The sequence below is a fragment of the Siphateles boraxobius genome, unplaced genomic scaffold (genome assembly GCF_051911475.1).
Source record: "Siphateles boraxobius isolate OS27281-9 unplaced genomic scaffold, OSU_SipBor_1 55, whole genome shotgun sequence".
Taxonomy (NCBI): domain Eukaryota; kingdom Metazoa; phylum Chordata; class Actinopteri; order Cypriniformes; family Leuciscidae; genus Siphateles; species Siphateles boraxobius.
The window spans coordinates 10093468-10115327 of record NW_027509181.1 but is presented as its reverse complement, the minus strand read 5'-3'; the positions used below and the strand labels follow the sequence as shown (position 1 = coordinate 10115327).

Below are 21860 nucleotides of genomic sequence, written 5' to 3'. Positions count from 1 at the left end.
CTTTACGTCTGGTGATCACCAGCCCTTTCTTTGAGGTGGGTGGGGGGTTGTATGGGTTTTTTCAGATCTTTCAATCTAATGGACAAAATAAGCTCGTGCAATTTACAACTGAAAGTGCCAAGAGACGACGGAAAAACATACAGAAAGCGTCAGCTTTTATTTCCGCTCTGACAGTCGCAAGACCAGCCGAACGTTTCGGAACTCATTTACACTCATATTTAGCGTCATCCACTTGTGATCTGATCCATCAAAATGCATCTTAATACCAGGTGTAAGGGCCTAAATGTACACACTAATTTCCCATCCCTATATTGTGACTTTAAAGGGATAATTCACACACAAATAAAAATCCTGTCATCATATCATCTTCTGAACACTTGGAGAATATCATATCATTTAATGCAGCCCAATGATTTAACACAGTGTATTTAGATTAGAGCTGCTGTCCCAATATCTTATTCATATCCTTCCCACAATAAAATGTGATGCATTTAATTCAGTATTTTCTGTCAATCTTTATTAAGAACTAGTCCAACAGCTGACAAATAATCAACAAATCATGAGCAATATGGTCATTTCTGAAGCGTGTGCATTACTTCAAATTAACAAAGCAAAAACAAACAAAAAATCTCATAGATACAGTAGGACTACAATTTACACTCTCTCTAAATCAGCTGTAAGCTTAACAGTATCATTCTGTTTCATACTTTGTTTTCAACAAACATAAATTAGTATAAAAACTGAACTTACATGGGCTATTTAAGAATCATGAAAAATCTTTACACGTTAGTACCCTTAAAATGATTTGTGACACTTTACTTAAAGCCTTTATATAAAATGCATTATAAAAGTATTTTAATGCATTAATTAATGCTTTGTATATAATGCACCTTTTATTGCATTGTATGATCTCGTGCATAACTGTAACCAGAGTTATAATACATTATAATACTTATGTTACGCCTTTAGAAAATATAATGCATTAAAACACATGACAAACAACCAGTTTGTAGCTGTAACAAGGAATCTGCAAATATTATAACTTTGGTTACAATTATTTATGAAAAAAATATAATGCATAATAACACACATTATGAATACTTTTATAATGCATTATACATAATGGCTTTTATGTATAAGATTTAAATTTGAAGGCCTGAGACAAAAACAACAACAACATGAACCAACAAAAAAGAGGAGGGGAGAAAGAAATAATTAATCTTTATAAATTATTTGGATGGACAGGAAAAATGAATTGGCTTGAGCACTTACTATAGAAAGTGATGAAGATGATGAGTATACATCACAAGGTTTATTTAACATGCAGCCAACATCCGAGACAGCATGTAAAATGTAATGAACAATACCGGACACTGAAGTGAGCACAATGAGGAACTTAAATACACAGTGATGATGAGTCAATGACGAACAGCTGTGTTGATTGGTGTTGGTGTCCATGGTGACTGATGCGTGGCGGGAAACTACAACAAGAAACACATGATGAATGTAAACAAAACAGAAAGTCCAAGAACCTAAAACAAACTGAACGTGACTGTGACACTTATGTAGTGCATCAAAAGTTTTGCGACACATTGTGCGCTTCCGTGTAGACAGTTTCCTTGCAAATCGCGGCACCATCAAGTTGTGGTGCGCTTGATGCATGTGTTCAGTGTAGACAGAGTCTTCATCAACGCACCTGTATGTCAGCATGTGTCTGCGCTTGTTTTACTCCTCTCCTGTGGTGAGTTTGCAGCTATGCTCCAGCAATAAGGACTCAGCCTCTGCCCTCTTCACCAGACTGTTGGCTTTACCCTGGTAACGTCCAGCCTTTCCAGCTCCTTTACCCTGCAGCAGCTCTGACACTCTACACATCAGGACACCAACAGAGGAGCATTTCATTCAGCAGAGTGCCACCTACTGGAAGCGTCACTGCACAACATAATTCTGCATGCAACAATTCAATTTTGATTTATTACAGAATCATTCTCTTGACAGGCAGTGTAAACACTTCTAAAGCTAAGGAATATTAGTAGAAGCAACAAAAGTTGTAGACAGTAAATAAGACAGTAGGTTTTTTTGTTTTGTCTGTAAATGTGGTGCATGTTTCAAGCACAACTGCTTACAGTGACTGTAATTTGAATTCTTTTCTATTATTGTGGCATCAAGTAATTAATACATGGTAGTCACAAGTGGGCCGTCCTTAGCCAGATTAATTTGCCACTAAATTATTAACACGATCAAAATTTTGCTGAAAACCCTGTTGTACACAATCGACTACATGCCTTCTGTTGTCTGACTGATAGTTTATACTTTACTAACAAGTAAACGTAATCCTTTTAGAATAATCATGTCTTTTTGCTGTGAACTCTTCACTGATTTATGAAGTAAACATGAGAATATTTTTTAAATTGTTAGTAATATTTCAAGATGAACACTTACTGGACTGAAGCAACTTACTTGATTATCCATACATCATTTTTTTTTTAAATCATGCTAAAATGTATGCATCAAATATGATTCAGGATTTTGAGGAACATTTATTTGTTCATCTCGCAATTATCTTTGTACGGCATTGCATTATATGTTTTGCTTTCACAATAAAAACTAAATAGGTTTGGTCATAAAACTAGGCATTTTAATATCATCTTCATAACATATTACTGGGAGATATAAAGTGACGGCTGATATTTATATGCATTTTATTCAAGTAGTCTGTTATACTGTTATATACTCTTACGTTTTTGCCATAAACTGTAAATATCAGCAACTGCATAAAATTCATATTTTTTTCATCCTCGTGTGTAAGCTCCATAATCTCACAATATCATAGTATGTGAAGCCTGATGCATCAAATATGAGCAAAACTTTTTTTTGTCTAAAGGTTCAATAAATTGTTGCATTTTAGAAAAAAATTTTTTTTCCTGACTATTTTTTCATATGCCAAAAAAATGTCAATCCTTTCAGTATTACTCACCCTCATATCGTTCCAAACCCGTAAGACTTTCGTTCATCTTCGGAACACAAATGAAGATCTTTTTGATGAAATCTGAGAGCTTTCTATCCCTCCATTGATCAGCGAACATAAACAGAAGCTCAACCGAACCTATTTGACGCTCGAGAACAAACCTCATTGGTTCTTGCTGAAGCTCAAACGTGGTGCGTAACACTAGAATGAACCTCATTGGCTCTCGCAAGTAAAGCGAACATGCTTGAGCTTCTGTTAACCACAACCGATGTGTGTGTTGATGAATGTTTATATGTGAATAAAAGCCGAAATTCAATCTGTTCATCACATAAAGTGATCGAGTCTCTTCAGAAAAATTGGACTAAATCGCTCAATTCATATGGATTATTTTTACGATCTCTTTATGAACTTTTTGAAGCGTCAAAGTGGTAGTTGCCTAGACTGTCAATGGAGGGACAGAAATTTCTCAGATTTCATCAACAGGGTTCCTGCACACTTTTTAAAGTCAAATTTAAGGCTTTTTAAGACCTTTTTAAGACTTGAAGAAATCAAAATTAAGACCGTACATTAGGGGTGTGCAATATTGACAAAAATATATCTCGATATTTTAAACGTTTTGTTGATAATAATTAGATGATATTTTACTGATTGTGTTTTTGTGCTGGTGCAATGGCTGGTTTAGGCCTGTTGTTGACAGGAGACTCACGAAGATATTCATATTTTTCATATTCTATGCAGTGGTCAGTTCACAGCAGTGACAGAAATGATTAATTAACGTGCAATATTTGCCACCTTAAATTGATTTCCAGGGGCATTTTCACCTATATATGGACATTTTTTCTAAACTTATTTAGAGTTCTGCATCACCTTTTATGTCAAATACTAACATTCAAATTTTTCTAATTAAATTATACAGTAATTATACTTATTTATACAATAATACTTAATTACACAATAATTATACAGTACCACCGTTACCAGTCAAATTAAATCATTCAATCAAAATCCATCTTTGCAGTTCAGAGGTGACACAGAAGCAGCATCAGAAGAGGCATTAATATTTACACTCCATTTACAATTGCATAAATAAAGCTATGAGATAGTTTAAAAAAAAATCCATATTCAATATTTAAATATGAAATGATTTCTAATTTTAACGTTTTAATTAAAGGGTACTTTAAATATGAAACTAAAACCGCCAGTAGGCGGCAGCAAGTCACTGTCTTAATACCGTAAGCGAGTTGAGGGAGTCATTCATTCATTCAACCGATTTGTTCAAACGGCTTATTCATTCGGGAAAGAAACAAGTGATTGTTCATTGAATCGTTAAAATGACTCGTTTAAAACGTGGATTTCAGTCAAGAAATCATCGGTGTCTGTTGCATTAGACTCTGCTACGGTTTCATTTTGAAATTCTCGTCAGCGAAATAAAGGGAAAACAAATAATATTGTCAATATGGTTTCTAAAAAGTAACTCACAATGTTAATTTATTTTAAATTTAACTATTGTATAACAAAATATCACACTTGTGCACGGGAAAACGGCACTCTTACTGATGTGATATTATAATATAAGAACATAATATAAATATAAGACAAAAACTAATTTGGGGACATAGGCCTACCTATAACTGCACACATCACGCAGTGAAAGCACGAGAGACAAATGCGATGTCAGCTCACAGTGCCTCGTACATCGTTAAAACAATGATTACAATATCATAGTAGACAATACACATCGCACACCCCAACGCACAAAGAATGAACTTACTACTGAACTGACATTTGCCAACTTTCTTCTTCTCTCCTCTCTCGCGTGCAGGAGACAGACGTTATTCTGCCGCCAATGTGATGCGAATTGTCACGTGAACAAGCAAATCCACAAAGATAGAATAATATAAAATAATACTACGCTAATTAGATAGTTTTAATTTGGAAAACATTTAGATATGTCTAAGTCGAAGTGTCATCTAAAATTTAAGACCTTTCATAAGTAAAAATAAGACTTTAAGACTTTTTATGGCCTTAAATTTTAAAAATCTAATTTAAGACTTTTTAAGACTTTTTAAGGATCCGCGGGAACCCTGCATCAAAAATATCTTCATTTGTGTCATTGTGTTTTTATTGACATAATTTTCATTTTTGGATGAACTATTCCTTTAACAGGGTTAAAAAAAATTGCCAGTACGAAAATACTTAAATTAGTATTGGTCTTACCGAGGTCCCACTTCAGTGACGATATTCTCAGGGCCTGCGAGCAGGAACAGTCCTGCACCCTTCTCCTCACCCACGGTCAGGAAGATCACTGTGTCCTACACAAGCACAGCAATGAGAGTGCAAACTACGTGTCAATCTCCACAATGGGCATCTGTGAATAACACTGCACATACATTGTATTCCAGGAATTAAAGATGTGGTTCACCTGAAATCCAATTTCATTTGCGATGATGTTCATGAACTCATTATCACCATCTTTGCTGTGAAAACATCACCAAAAGGCTGAAAAGTTGATAAATGGACTGAACTTTTCAATGTTGCCCTAATATTTTCATGTTAAATATATTGTTTTATCTGGAATTACATCAGGTCATGGAAGTAGAGTGGGTTGAGAACGTCATTTCTTGCTGATTTTATTCCCTCATAAACCTTTAAAGTCACCAAGAAATTAAGGGGCCGTTTACAAGACACGGGTTTCAACTAAAAACGGAAAACTTTTAATGCGTTTTGGCCAATCATTTACATGACAACAGCGAAAACCTAAGGGCCTGAAAACCTAAGTTTTTGAAACCGATACCATTATTGTCTCCATGTAAACTACAAAAAAAAAAATTGAATTTGAGAAAGCGATGATGTCATGCGCATTATGTGTTCAGTTAATATGCACGTAGTGTTTCTTTACAAAGTGACATCGCCAACTACTGGCCCGGCAGCAGAATACAGCGTTTTTAGTTGTTTTCGTGGATTCTTGTGAATGGGATTATTTTGGCAATGTTGTCATCTGTACTTGAAAAACACAAAGGAAAAGTGTTTCCGTTTTTAGTACATCGTTGTCGTGTAAACATACCCTGAAATTGATGAATTATTTAATTTTGCAGTTTTATTATAAATGATTTGTTTTTGGACATAATTTTTTTTTAAATTCACATATCCTTGTAATCTTTAATCAAAATAACTTACTAGCAGGGACTAGGAACACAATCGTCCAATAGCAAACCACAACCATCCATTGATCCAATCCATATCCGATGGACAAAATCAAGCCCCGCCCTGCATTTGATCTTGTTCGAGAAGCTGTTTTACTCAGATATAAGACTTTAACAGGAGAAGTTAAGCACGCACTTGTGTAAGCTGAAGAAGTTTCCTCTGTCCGTTTTGTTTTTGAAGTTCTGCGCTATCAGAACAGCCATATCCCTCAGGAGAGTAAGATTACTCTGTCACAGGAACACACAGGGTAATGATTAATGATTGTTAAAGTGAAAAATGAATCATTGTTGACTTGTTCTACAGTAGCTTACCTTCTGAAGACGTTTGACCGTCTTTTGTAGCTTGTCCACAGCATCAACATGCTCATCAGCCCCTGTCCTAATAGACCACACAAACAAACGTTAGTTTGTCGTGGAGAAGCAGACAGGTCACCTGATTCAAAGGACAAAAACTCACTTGAGGAGGACGGTCAGAGATTTTTCAGTGTTGTAACTCTTCTCAGCATACTTTAACACTCTGTTTCCCGCTATGAAAATCAGGTTGGTTTTGTTCTTTTTCCCTTTTTCAGTCCCCAAAATCTTTATGATCTAATGAGCATGTAAACACAACTTTTGAGTGATTAAACAGCAGAACATCACTGAATAATATACTAAGACTATGGCTGACAGGTTAAGTTGGGAGATAGGATGACCTAAATTGTGCTAGACAAGGACAGAAGGACTGACCTGTAGGTGACTGAGGTTGGACACATGAGTCCCACAGCACATGTTGGCGTCTACACCCTCAATGTCAATGATCCTGATGGGCCCAGCATGGTCGTCAGGAAGACCACGGCTTCTTACCTGTTAAAAAAAAGTTAATCAAATGTGACACATATATGTTATGAAAGGTTTCCATTTCAAATAAATGCTGTTTTTTATTATTAAACTTTCTATTCATCATACAAATCGTGAAAAAATGTGTCAATGTTTTCACTAAACTATTAAGCAGCTCTACTGTTTTCAACATGCATCTTGAGCGCCAAATCAGCATATTGTATTATTATTATTTTTTTATCAAATAAAAGGAGCCTTGTGAGCGTGAGAGACTTCTTTTTTTTTAAATATAAACAATCTTACCAAAACCCAAACTTTCGAACGAGTGCATATTATAGTTTTGAGTTTTGAATATGACATATAATACACTTCCTGGCCAAAAAAAGAAGTCACTTTTTGGATTTAAATAGGCAAATGGTTAAGAGTCAATGATTGGATCATAATTGCAGTGATTATTATGTTTTTACCATGTTATATGTTTGGTAACAGTTTTTCTAACCCTAATTGATGGAGTGTGTAGCTTTTCATTTCTTAAACAACTATGTAGGAAGACACACCATGGCCATAAAAATGTAAGCACCTCTCGATGGAAATAACATCACAGCATTAACTGCTATCAAGGGGTACATCAATTTTTGGTCAAGATCTTGTATTGACAATGCAAGAGTCCAGCACTCTGTAAAGTCTCCTCCAGCACATCCCACTTTCAATGAATTTAAGCTCTGGACTCAGAGGAGTCAATTCATGTGTGAAAATAATTCCTCATGCTTCCTCCTAACCATTCTTTCACAGTTTGAGCATGATGGATCTTGACGTTGTAATCCTGAAATATGGCCATGGTGTGTCTTCCTACAGGGTTGTTTAAGAAATGAAAAGCAACACACTCCATCAATTAGTGTTAGAAGAACTGTTGCCAAACATATAACATGCTATAAACACAATAATCACTGCAATAAAGATCCAATCATTGACTCTTAAGCATTTACCTGTTTAAATCCAAAGAGTGACTTTTTTCGGGGCAGGCAGGCAGTGTGTATGATATGTTGTGTTTTATCCATGTTCATTTTTTTTATCATTACTTCATTGAATAACTGAAAATTATTCACTGAAATACTGAAGATAATTCAGTCATTCTATATTCTATATATTCACATGACTTTGGGCTCTACAACTTACAGTGTATAATGTGACGTTTTGTTGGGAATCAGAAGATATCTACCGTTTTAAGCCTGATTAGATTCGGCTTGTAATACAAGTAAAATACTCCTGGATCGACTACAAAACTACACTGGTGTTCAGGGACAGGCATTAAGCTGGTTTAGATCTTACTTATCAGACCGTTACCATTTTGTCTGTCTAAATGGGGAAAAATCAAAGATAACGTCAGTAGACTATGGAGTGCCGCAAGGATCGGTGTTAGGCCCTCTGCTATTCTCAATATATATGCTGCCACTTGGTAATATTATAAGAAAACATGGAATTAATTTCCACTGTTATGCTGATGACACTCAATTATATATCTCATCACGACCAGATGAAAACACTAACTTATCTAAATTGACAGAGTGTCTAAATGATATAAAATGCTGGATGACGTGTAATTTCCTGCTATTAAATTCAGATAAAACGGAGGTACTACTTATTGGTCCAAAAAACTACCCACAAAATCCCTTACAATACAACTTTAATTTAGAAGGATGTCCTGTTACTTTATCCACTACAGTAAAAGACCTGGGTGTTATACTAGACCGCAACTTGACTTTCGAAAATCATATTTCATATATTACAAGAACAGCCTTTTTCCACCTTAGAAACATTGCTAAGCTACGCAACATGCTATCTGTTTCTGATGCAGAAAAGTTAGTTCATGCATTCATGACCTCGAGACTAGATTACTGTAATGCTTTATTAGCTGGCTGTCCTACATCCTCAATCAACAAGCTACAGTTAGTGCAAAATGCAGCTGCTAGAGTTCTTACTAGATCAAGAAAATATGATCATATAACACCTATTTTATCATCTCTACACTGGTTACCTATTAAGTTACGTATCAATTACAAAGTATTCCTACTGACCTATAAAGCCCTAAATGGTTTAGCTCCTGTGTATTTAACAGACCTTCTATCGCCATACAATCCATCGCGCTCTTTAAGATCACTAAATTCGAGGCTTCTGGTCATTCCTAGGATATCTAAGTCCACTAAAGGAGGGAGGGCGTTCTCGCATTTAGCTCCTAAACTCTGGAATAGCCTTCCTGATATTGTACGAGACTCAGACTCGCTGTCCCAGTTTAAAACTAGATTAAAGACGCATCTCTTTAACCAAGCATTCACTTAATGCTTAACCTTTGATACTGCTGAATCAGTTCGAATGCATTAACATTATGAACATCAGCTATGCTAATTATTTCCCATCTGCCTTTCTGCTGTTATCTCGGGACGCTAGTCCCGAGGTAAATAGCGTTCGTCCGCTCCAGTTTGTATCCAGCCTCTCACGGAGACTTCAGATGCCCCAACGCCTGTGAAGAGACGACTCGACGCCTGTGAAGAGACGACTCAAAGCCGGCGATATGTTATGCCATAAATTAATACTTGATTAACTAACTGTATTTTTCTATGTACATTTCCGAAATGCAATTTCTGTAAAGCTGCTTTGAGACAATGTGTATTGTGAAAAGCGCTATACAAATAAATTTGAATTGAATTGAATTGAATTGTATTCTCTGCTTAGGTAAATGTAATATTTGTGTTTTCTAATAACGACTAAAAGTAGATTTGTGAAGATGCACACATGCCTTCTCCACAGCTGGATCATCAATGGACAGAAGGTTGACAGTGACTGGAATGTGTGCACGAATTTTCTCATTCACAGCAACCTCCAAAGCCTCCATTTCTCCGGGCTTCACCGATGCTGTGTCCAGCTCTATGCTGCTCCGCTGACGTCCCAACTCCCTGTATCATTTCATAACCAGCATGCTTTAACATTTGATAATCTCATTTAATAGATCCTACTAAAGGTCTTACCAAGAGGTAGTTTTGTATCCAAACATTGTCTCAGCTAAAGCTGTGATCAAGTGCTGACCTTTGAAAAAAAAAGACAACATGTATGAGATAAAATCAGTTTGAGCTTTATTTAATTCTATACATCCTACCGTATCATATTTGATACACAAATTTCTTAGGCCTCTAAATTATCAACATGATTGTAATGGTTGTACAATCTAATGATTTTATTCTTTTTTAGCATGTTAAAGGTCTTCTTTAGTATAATAGTAAAAACATTTTAAAACCGTCGCCCTGTTAGATCACGGTACATGTGTTATTTTGTTGTGAAATTGTGATATAACTGTGAGAATAGATTTTATATTGCTAGTAATATTTCTAGATGAACACTTACTGGGCCGAAGCCACTTGGGTTTACTTGATTATCCATACATAATATTTTAGAAAAATCATGTTGATATGTAAGAATCTAATATGATAAGGCTATTGAGGAACTTTTATTTGTACATCACTCAATCATAATCTATTGCATTGCATTATATATTTTGAAAACTACAGAGGTTTGATCATACAACTATTATCATAAAAGTATTTAAATATCATCTTACTAAGACATACTGTATTATTGGGAGATTGTTAAAACTTATATTTAAATTTTACATGCATTTTATGCAAGTAGCCTGCTATTGCTCTATTACAAGCTACCATAATTTCTTCCTAATGAATATTAGCAACTGCACCAAATTGCATATTTTGCTCAGTTTGGACATCTGAATACAACTGAGGTGTTTTTCCCTCTTTAAGCTTTAAATGAGCTTTATATTTTACTACAACATAGTGTATGACCCATAAAAGCTAGCAAATGTTTTTTAAAAGTTCATAATTTGTCTAATTAAACTGTTCAATAATGTTTTCCACTATTATTTTATTTCATATGTCAGGTTTTGGTTCTCCCAAACACATTCCGTCCCTCCTCACCCGAATGCTGCTGCATGTGGTCAAACCGTCGCTCCCAGTCCAGTTTGATGTGGACCTCCTGACCCTCCTCTAGGGCTGAGCTGATGAAATGCACAGCCTCTGGACCCTGTCTCACCACACGCAGGACTGGGACACCACCGACCGTCCCATGATCATCAGGCTGGGAATGATGAAAAGACAACAATCTCAAATCAAATCAAGCACATGCTATAATAAAAACATATACAGGTATTTAGGGATTTTTCAAACATTGTGTCTAGTTACCAGCATTGCATGACATTAGAGAAAGAGAACTTACCTGTCCTCCACCCTCTGGAAACAGAATCGTGTCTTTCAGATTCACATTAAAACCCTTCAGCTTTTCTTTTTTCCCATTATTCTCTAGTTTTAATTCTGCAGGCACGCAAGACACCACAGACGTGTCAAACTGTAAAAGACAAGTGGACAAACATAAATATTCTTGATGTGACAAATGCAATTTTACACAATATTAAACATACACTCGATTAATATCAAATCAACATGTGTAAAAATTATACATGAACTGTATGCAGAGAAGTACAATCTCTGCAGCTGTCACTGCTGGACATGTGCTGTCATTAAAAACACTGTGTTCACACATTCAGATAACTTAATGCTCTTCATACACTGCTCTGGCGCTACAAATGTCTTAAAATCTGAAACAGCCGCATACCTCCTGCAAATAACTGTCCCTCTGACACTGAAAAGCCATGTTTTTCAGCAAACGAAAGCACAAGTGAACAATTTGCTACAGTGAAGTCGTGAAGACTTTTATTTTCAAAATAAAAGTCTCTTGAGTAAGCATTGTTTTTATTTCTTTTTTCCCCTGTAGTTTCTTTATTTCTGTATAATAGACATACAGATATATAGATATAGATATGATCTTGCATCAATGTAAGACATTTTGCCCACAGCCATTTTTTTCAAAACAAAAGTATCTTGTTCAAACCTCTTTTTAAAGTTTTTCCCATGTTGTTAATTTATTACTGTGAATGTGTATGTGTGCATCTGTGTATATAATTCATGCAAGGTAATCTTGTATCAATGTAAGTCATTTTGTCATAACGCTACTTCAATATTTTTGTGCTGTTAAGTTAAATGCATAATTAATTAATTAATTTCATAAATAATTATTGATTTGCCATAACTGGAAAGTAGATCTAGAAAGTAGGTCTATATAACTTCTTATATATTCTTATATAACTGGAAAGTAGATCTAGTGTTTTATTTAAGAAACAAAAAGAAGCAATCTGAAGAGATCAACATTCCCCTAAAATTCAATTCCGGAGGTAAATATATGGCCCCTTCTTAATATATATTTTTTTCTTAAACTAGCAAATATAAAATCTTCACAGAGATGGATAATTATCAAAAGGCACTTAATTTGATACATTTTAAGAAACGTATATGCAACAATGTAGACTTATCTATTTGTTTTTTTTTTCTTTCTACAGTTTTGTGTGAGGGGCACTCACATTATTGACCAGTAGGTGGCGCAATTGACCACAAATTACATATAGTCTAAATGATTTAATGAAAACAATTCTGAGTGTTTTATATTCGGTAGTTAAATTTTAATTACTATCCACTATAGACCTACTACCGTACATCAATACGTGTATTGTATATGCTTGTCATGTGTATTTGATATTATTATAATAGCCTATATTTCAGATAATCTTATCTAAATGCAGTAAGACTAAAGCAATAAGTCACTTAAGGCCACGGCCTATGACAGTAATTCTTTCAGCAATCAACAAAACAATCAATAATTGCATTCAACTGCAGACAACAGCCCATTAACTGTGAAATGAATAGGCTATGGCATGAATATTCCCATTCTCATCCTTTTTGCCCCCAACCCCACACCCACACACCCACACCCACCCAAACAAACAAACACATGAGGTCTTGCCCCGCCTTCAGGAGGGTCAGTGATCACAAGTCTTAGAAAACTCTATCTAGTTTAGACCTACGTGCCTTTGTTACCAATAAGTCAATACACTTCACCAACTGAGTTTTTATGCAACTCCCAACACACATGCGTGGTGAGTGAGTGAGTGAGTGAGCGAGCGAGCTCGAGCTGTCTAGAGCAGCGGATCTCCTCAAGACGTTCACAGTGACTCACTCCTGGTGAATCTCAAGCACACGCATCCTGTGGGTTTGTGAAGATGAGTTTTAGGTTTTCGAGAAAGGTAGGTTCCCGGCAGCATCACTGAAGTAATCGCCGAGCACGTTTGAATTAACAGCCTGAACTGGAACATTCGAACGTCTTTGCGGTTACAATGTTTCATCTGTTGATCATCGCAACTTTCTGCGGACCTGCATGCTTTTGCCCTGATGAATGCTAGAGCTGCTGGTTTAATGTTGTTGTTGTTTCATCTGTTGCGAATCCATCATGTTTGCACAACGTGGAAATGTTTGATTTATGTTGTAATAGCTATTATCAAATAGTGGCAGGATGATATTTTAATTTTGAAAGTTTGTAATATTTCGCATGATGCCAATGTTAGCCTAGCATTTTACGGCTTCTTTTTGAGATACTTAAAAAGACTAAAGGAAAAGCTATTGGAAATGTAAGGCCTTGGCTACAGGTTGCTATGCATTGCTATCGTAGATGGCAAATCTGTAAGGGAATTGTGATTTCTTCTGGCCTGGAAATTTATCGTCTTACCGGGAACCCTGTAATGTAGATCTCAGTAATGTGAATATAGTTGTTTTCATATTGGTTTCAGTTGTTTTTGTAAGTTTTAATAACATATTCCACCCAAAATCTGGTTTAATGACTGTAAAATATTTTTTTTTAAAGTAGCATACTTAAAAGTTTATTGTGCAAGTATGAAAGCACAGATTTGTTGAAATTGAAATTAGGCTATTGTGGCCGATATTTAAATTCAATAATGCTATTTTGCCCAAAGAAATATTTTTAAATGTTACAAGTGAGTCTAGGCATTATACCATTAAGTTTATTTATAATATATTTAATTATAGTTTTTTATGAGAAATTAACTTTTCAGTTCTTGCTAATCGGCAAAGGTTATCGGTAAAAGTTTACAATGAGGTTCAGTTCTTAATATTTGTTAATGTATAATGAACAAAAATGAATTAACTGAACAATAGTACATTTATAAAATAACATTAACCTAGATTAATAAGTTCTGTAAAATAATTCTAAAAATATATTTTTGTTAATTTATTAAATGGTATTAGTTAAAGTTAATAATAGGGGTGTAAAAATACAGTACCGTGTCACAATATATCGCAATACATAAATGCAACAAATTTGATCGTGGAGTGAAAATATGATATCGTGGAAAGTTCACCCAAAATAAAAACTACTGTGTGAGAAAAAATCTATATAAATCTATAATATAAAATAAATATATCTAGTCAGTGACAGAGTGCAAGCATATTTGTCTAAAATAATTCGGTATTTTCAGCTTCAGAATCATGAATACATTTATTCTTGTGTGTCCATTGTCCAAGTCCAAGCCCATTTATTAACAATTTAGCATTTTAACCAACAGTACATTTTTTTGTTAAAGGGGTGGTAAAATGCCCTTTTCTCAAGATGTAAAATAAATCTCTGATGTCCCTAGAGTGTGTGTGTGAAGTTTTAGCACAAAATACCCCACAGATATTTTTATATAGCATGTTAAAGTTGTCACTTTGAGGGTTAGCAAAAATGCACCGTTTTGTGCCTGGCCCTTTAAATTAGGGGTGCGCCGATCCGATACTCAGTATCGGTATTGCTCCGATACTAGCAATATTTGCCGGATCGGGTATCGCCAGACGAGACCATCCAAATCCGATCCGATATTGTATAGCCTACGTATGTTATTGTTATACAACACAAAAGGCACAAAAACATTATAAAGCACTATAATGTTTTCGTGTACTGTATTCCAAGATTTCTGAAGCCATTACATATAGTTTAATGTGAGGTACAGATTTAAATCGTTAAATTAATCTTCACCTAAGTGCTTTCCTCCGCTGCGGCTGTCAGTCATTCTCAGCACTCAAACAGCGCGTCGCGCTCGGGTAAAACAGTCAACACGATGAAACTCTCCAAGATGAGTCAATGTTCCTATTATTATACTGTAGATATGTAGATAAAGGTCTATGGTTTGCATAAAAGGACATTAACGTGCTGGAGTTTCACATGTTACTTTCAACCGGGTGTCTGTTAGATCACAACACAACTCCTCAGTAATCACAACACTGGAGTAGAGAGCGATATAATTGCTCTTCACACGCACATTAACTGAAATCTAAAACTGTTAAAAGGCTCAAACTAATGAATAAATAAAGAAATATATGTATATCTTACTTTTGTGCTTTGAACTTTTCAATGCGACGAGCTGTGCGCCGTGACTCCATGTTGCTTCGAGCGCATCATTCTGCGCACGGGATGCGCATAAGGTTTCGTGCCGCTCTGAATTGGAGCCTTTCATATTACAATACTTTTGCGCAATGGCAGTTTATTGATAGCCTCAGTTGTTCCGTCCAATCTATGTATCATATGGTGCTGCTTCATTAAAAAGTTGCGCTTAAAATTTTAAAATAAATGTATTTTAATTATATAGTATATATTTTGTCTGTATTGTTTTACAAAGTAAGGAAAATAATGTTTAAGTCAAGCTTTGATGCCTTTAACAAAAGAATAATCCCAGTCTCTTCCCCACAGTGAGGCATACAGATACAGTTTATTAGGTAATTTGGCAATGTTTTTTTAATTATTATTTTAGTATTGGATCGGATCGGTATCGGCCAATACTGAGTCCCAGGTATCGGAATCGGTATCGGAGGCAAAAAAAGCGGATCGTGCCACCCCTACTTTAAATGCAAATGATCTACTGCAGAGGGCGGGGTTTCAAGAGCTCTTGTGTGTTAGCAGCTGCGATTACCTCACGCAGACACACTAAAATGACAGAAAATGTTCTGCCTTTAATGTTAAAACCGAGTCAGACAAAGATGGAGAGACTCAAGAAGAAGTGACAACATGTAGAATGCAACAGGACGTCTCTGAATGGTTAGTTGATGAATTTGTTGCTGATGTGGAGTTAACTATCTTCAATTAGCATATTCTGTCTTGATAATCTATAAATTTCTGGTATAGGAACTGTTGTGAGATGCACACAGACTGACTTTCTATTGCATGTGAAAAGAAGGATGCTAAAGTTTGAGCTGACTCACAAATGTACTCTTATACAACAACTTTTCCTCTTCTCAACATGGACTGCATGTCCCGGAGGACGGGGTTTATGTACATTTTAGGGTTGCTGATGTCACTAACCCGGAGGAATGTCGTGTTGTCCCTACCAGCCATTGGTTGTAGTCCTTTTCTTTAAAAGCAAATATCTCCCTTTGCTTTGAACTTTGAGCGCTGTAACTTTGCAGATGTTATTTATGCTCAAACAGCAACATTTCACACTAGCTAAAGTTAGAAAAGAGAAGTCGTGTTTTACCACCCCTTTAATCTTTTATGTCTTGGAGTATCGCAATGATATCGCATCATGAGTTTAGTATCGTGACACCCCTAGTTAATAAACGAAACCCTAATGTAGAGTGTTACCAGATACTCATGAGAATGTCAAAATAGGCATGCTCTATGAAATTTTAAATGGTTGATGCATTAAAAAAAATCGCTTTTTTTAATAACTTGATAGGTGTGGGCTGAGCATCACCTTGTTTACCTAAATTTTCTTTGATAACATTACATAACGTGTATTTGGCTGCGTTATTGTTTACTGGAATATTCAGGAAACCATATGCTTCAGAGAAGAAAGGGGTGTTTCAGGTTTTGTAGGTTGACAATAATGCAGCATTTGTCTAGATGGTTTCAGTGCAGGCGTTCTCGGGTGACTAATGATTAAATGTAATTTGGATTAGGCAGGAGACATTTATTAGCTAGTGGGAAGACTGAAGCCGGTGGTGATCTGTGGGTAATTGGATGTCTCTCAGTTGTGTGTGCTCTGGAAGTCACTGGAAACAGAAGGCAAGCAGCTGGGCTTCAGTCCCAGAGGCTTTAGCTGAAGAGACTTGACTGAAATATGTAAACGTGCAGTTTGCATGTGAAATGTATTGTTTTCTCTCTGCTGAAAGTTATTAAACTTTGCATTAAGCTGTTTCTTGTAGTACACTAAGTTAAGAAGAGTGACATTCAAGACAAATAATCTGACCGCAAGTTTAAATCTGAATGGTTAAAATGATGACCCTTATCAAAAATGGTATCGCTGTATCCATCCATGATAAATTAGTTTGTGTCTCTTCACCTCAGGCTCACATGCTGGTTTACTTGTTTCCTGTGTGGTCTCTCTTTGTTAAGTCACATAACCAAGGGCTCTAGGCTGTTTACGGAAAATATGAGACGCTGAATGGAGACACGTGCTCCTAATATAGACTTTTACTGTGGAAAGCATAGAGCTGTCGAGTGTGTTTGTGGATAGTTTGCCGCTGACACACTGATGTGTTTGTGTGTGTTGCAGAATTCCACTTACAGTATGCACTGTAAAAATGATATTGAAAGAAGCTGTAAATGAATCAAAAGATTATAGGAATATGTTTTAAAAAATTTATTTCAGGTGCCATTTACACAACATTGTTTTCAACCAAAAACTGAACTTTTTTTTGGTTGTTGTTCATTTACACGACATATGGGGACATTATGGGTGCCTGAAAACGCAAAAAATAAATACATTTTTAAACGGATTCAAAGTGCAAGTTTTTGAAAACAATACCATTATCTCCATGTAAACTACAGAAATGTGAAAATGGTGACATCATTCGCATGTGTAATCCATATTCAGTCTATAGACGCATAGTGTTTCTTTACAGAGTGACGCCAACTACTGGCCTGGCAGCAGAATACAGCGTTTTTAGTCATTTTCACAGATCTATTACCTGTTTCCTAACTTTATTCAAGTAAATCCTATAGCCTAGTTCATATTATGTTCAGTGTGTGTATTAGTTGTAATTTTGGTTACTCATTCAGTGTAATCATCAGACAAATAACTAAAATATACCATTGTATTTATTCTATTGTGCTAGTAATAATTGTTTTAGAGGATTATAACATTTAGTTAAAGGTGATGATCCTCAAAAAAATGTCCCCCCATTCTTGAAATTTGCAGGTTGATTTCTCCTAAAAGTGCAATGCTTTGTGCCGCCACAGCAGTATTGACTTAACCAATGGTCTGAGGTTGGGGGAGGGACTATCTTTTTGACTGACCAGTGGCAGACTCGATATACTATGCAAATTTTTAGATGTTATAATATCAATAATTTAACAATAAAAATGATTTAAACCTGAGCCAGATACATGCAAAGTTTTAATTTAGTCGTGTAGAAAATCACAAGATTCGCAGCTGACGAGCATTTGCTTAACAAGCATGTGTTTAGAATTCAGATAATACGAAAATCTGTACTGTAGTTATGTGTGCATACTTAGAGATTGTTTTACATGAAGGAAATTCCTCAGCCAGATCAATAGGCTAACTCTACTTTGTGGTTTACAGTCATTTTTAGAACGGTTACCTTGAAACTGTAGCTAATAGAGGGGAAAATCTTTAGATGTGATGTGAGTGAGAATGCTTAACTAAACAAAGTGTATAGCTTTACAATTTCCCATTACAAGCAAATTTCCCTTTGTTTTACTCTTGCTTCCTTCTATGAGAGTGGAGCCAAACATTGTGTTGATATGATAAATAACATCTGGGACTGCTCTGTCTTCCTGGTTCTTCACTTATCTGAGAGTCTGCTGATTTCGTCTCATTACTGACCTTGTTTTTTTTTACCATTTTGTTAAACATCAGTGAACATGTAAACAATGACAGTTAAGTTAATAACTGTGGGTTCTACTTTGTGATTGTGATCCCATACAATTATTTGACTTTGATAGAAGCCCCTTATAACTGACCCCCCTAATTATGTTACTTTAAAAGCAAGTTTACCATTTTATTTTAATAAAGAAGTCGTATTATGCCCTTTTACAAATCTTGAATTTATTTTTTGGGTCTACTAGAATAGGTTTTCATGCTTGAATTTTTAACACATTAATTTTTTTTTACATATTTTACATTGCAGTACCACTCTTCCCAGTTTTCCAGTAATGCTCTTTTTTGTTCATGGCTGAATCCGAAATCGCCCCCTATACCTTCAAATAGGGCGTTATTTGAGGGGACAGCCATTTGTAGTGGTGTCCGAAACCATAGTGGACGTTATTGAGTGCGCTTATTCAATCCCAAATTGCACCGCAATAACGAGTGTACAACGGATGAACACTCAACGGCCGTCCGAATTCGCACACTCGTTTTCATTCACTCCTTGAAGTGAACAGTATTAGTGGGGTGCATTTGGATTCAGCCAATTTCTCTATGAAGCCCCTCCTACCGAAAAGCTCAGTGTGCTCTGATTGGTCGGCTAGACTAGTGTGTTGTCCACTTCATTTTTTTGTCCACTCGTGGGTCAACCACTTCAAAGTTGTTTCTGAAATGTCATAGACTCATTGTTGATTTGAATACCATTAAAACTAAGGCCCTGTTTACACCTGATGCGTTTTGGTCAATCGGATCACAAAGAAGAGGGAGACACATACTAGGGGTGGCACGGTTCACAAAACCCACGGTTCGGTTCGTATCACGGTTTTAGGGTCACGGTTTTCGGTTCTGTATGGTTCTTGTTGTTATTTTTTCTTTTAATCTTTAACACTCCAGAAATGTACTTCAGCATATGATATAGGCTATAGCTTAATTATCCTCAATTCAGGATACAGTATTAAAAAAAAGATTTATATAATGTAATCATGCACAAACTGAATTTGACTTGACTTTAAGCACATTATTGAGATCATCTCTGAGGAAAGCTAGGTGACATTGATACAGCAAGAGAGAAGACATTGATGAAATGCTTTTGTTTATTTGGCAAAAAAGGAGAATGTGTATTGCTATCTCTACAGGGACTTATGTGCATTTTTAGCACACAAAGATTAAAATTAACTTGCATTTATCAAACTGTCAACGTCAGTGTAGCCCTTACAAAATGTTTATCTTTTAAAAGAAAAAGAGAGAAACTCTTAAAGCACCATCTTTTAAATAAGTCAAAATATGTTACACATAATTGCCTATAATGAGGCTATAACAATATAATGAGGCTATAACAATAGCAAAGGCCATAACCATAAAGTGAAACATAAGTTCAACCTCAATACAAAAACAGTATCAACAATCCTTCTATTCCCTGAGAGTGAGGATACATTTTTTTTCACTTGAAATTAAAGTGCAGTATTTGGAAACATATGACTGGAGTTCTTATCTAAACTTGGTGTCACTGTATTTAAATATCATAGGTAACATGAAATCCAAAATGTTCCCATACACCGGACTTATACGACGCTGGCGCATCCTCCAACTCTGGTTAGCCTTCCTTATATCTCTCACTTGACATTTCTATACGTGACGAGACCTGCAGCACTCCATACTCCACTTTTACTGTAGGCTTGTTCGACTTGAACCGGCGCTGCACAGATCGATCGGTTTATGACATAAAAGTACCGCGAGAGTGATTGAAAAGCATACGGAGCCGTTGCTCTCGCGGTATTCTGATGTTATTCATCGATCGGTCTGTGCAGCGCCGGTTCAAGTCGAACAAGCCTCATATGTATGTAATTTGTCCACACATCTCTTATTTTGCGCGAAAAGTAAACACACTGTCTGAGGTCACGGGCACGAGGTTACATTGCGCATGCGTCGAACCGTGCGACGCACACACGCACCGAACTGAGACAAGCGAACCGAACGGTTCGGATGTTTTTTCATGTACAGTGCCACCCCTAACACATACCCGTTCACACCTGGTGTTTTATTTGTCTCTTTTGTCCACTTTCAACCACTTCTGTCCTCCTGATGTCTTTGAGGGGAGGGTCTATGGGTGGATAAATGTATGTTGTTGTTTTTTCCAGATCTTTCAATCCAATAGACAAAAACAAAATAAAACAAATTCCTTTTGTTTCTGCTCTGACAGCCGCAAGACCAGCTGAGTGTGTGTTAGAAATCAGGAATGGTGAGAGAACGTTGTGCTTAGTATGTTTTACCACTTCAAACTAATCTCGGGTCTTCAGCTGACACAATTTAAATCCCGTCTGGATTGTTTACGCGTTAGGGCAGTAGGCGGTCTTTTGTTAGCCTGGTCCTACAAGACTCTTGTACATTTCATTTGTAGAGAGAGTCTGGCCACTCTCCATTGACAAGAGTTAACTTCCTTGAAGGCGGGTAGTCTGTTGAAGTTTAATACCAATCGCTAACATTTGGTCGTGACGCACGACTAGCGCACAACCTCAACATCATCGTTCTCAGCCTCTCCCTCTGTTCGCTGATTGGACCGGTAAAAAATTTACTGGCGAAAACCCATGAATATACCGCAAACCCAGACACTGAAGGAAAATGAAAATTGAGCGGAAGTACGTAGGAGGGCGGAGCCAGGCTAGTCTTTTGTGGCACATTCGGCCACATGAGTGTTTACACTATGAAAGCAATCCGGTCAAATGCGTTTTTTTTTCGACTACCTCTGGAAGTGGTCAAAAGTGGACGAGCTCAAAACGTTTTAGACCCCGTTTACATCAATATTTAGCGTCATCCACTTGTGATCTTATCGACCATCTTAATACAAGGTGTAAACAGAGCCTTATGACCGTTTTACATCGCAAGTGTCAGCGGCGCGTGAGCAGCACAGATTTTTTTCGCTGTGCATGTTAATCATTGAGTGCATTCACACCGGGAGCAGGAGCAGTGCGTGAGCAGCAGTGAAGCGGGGGTTTCGGCGCTGAGTCTATTTTTGCTGCGCTGCTCAAGCTCAATTAAAGTGAAAGCACACTTTTGA

General features: G+C 36.3%; 2 protein-coding genes across 3 annotated transcripts in view; one reads left to right on the top strand and one right to left on the bottom strand.

Annotated features, from left to right (window-relative positions):
- Window positions 1-495: 495 nt before the first annotated feature.
- On the bottom strand, window positions 496-11764 carry aarsd1 (alanyl-tRNA synthetase domain containing 1). The gene is made up of 13 exons (XM_077206028.1): window positions 11659-11764; window positions 11263-11391; window positions 10965-11124; window positions 10008-10065; window positions 9779-9935; window positions 6895-7011; window positions 6626-6756; window positions 6481-6547; window positions 6305-6396; window positions 5388-5442; window positions 5183-5277; window positions 1697-1864; window positions 496-1481 (listed from the first exon to the last, which is right to left on the bottom strand). Exons 1-12 carry the CDS (start codon window positions 11695-11697, stop codon window positions 1726-1728), a joined length of 1239 nt encoding a protein of 412 aa, XP_077062143.1. The 5' UTR covers window positions 11698-11764; the 3' UTR covers window positions 496-1481; window positions 1697-1725.
- A 1147-nt stretch (window positions 11765-12911) lies between these two features.
- Window positions 12912-21860, top strand: part of sgms1b (sphingomyelin synthase 1b) — a 35430-nt gene continuing 26481 nt past the window's right edge. The window contains exon 1 of one of the 2 annotated variants that reach the window (XM_077206137.1): window positions 12912-13180. The gene's annotated coding sequence lies outside the window, so the exon portion shown is untranslated. Of the gene's footprint in view, window positions 13181-15908; window positions 16018-21860 lie in introns of those variants that run through there. The other variant, XM_077206139.1, reaches the window with a different exon arrangement.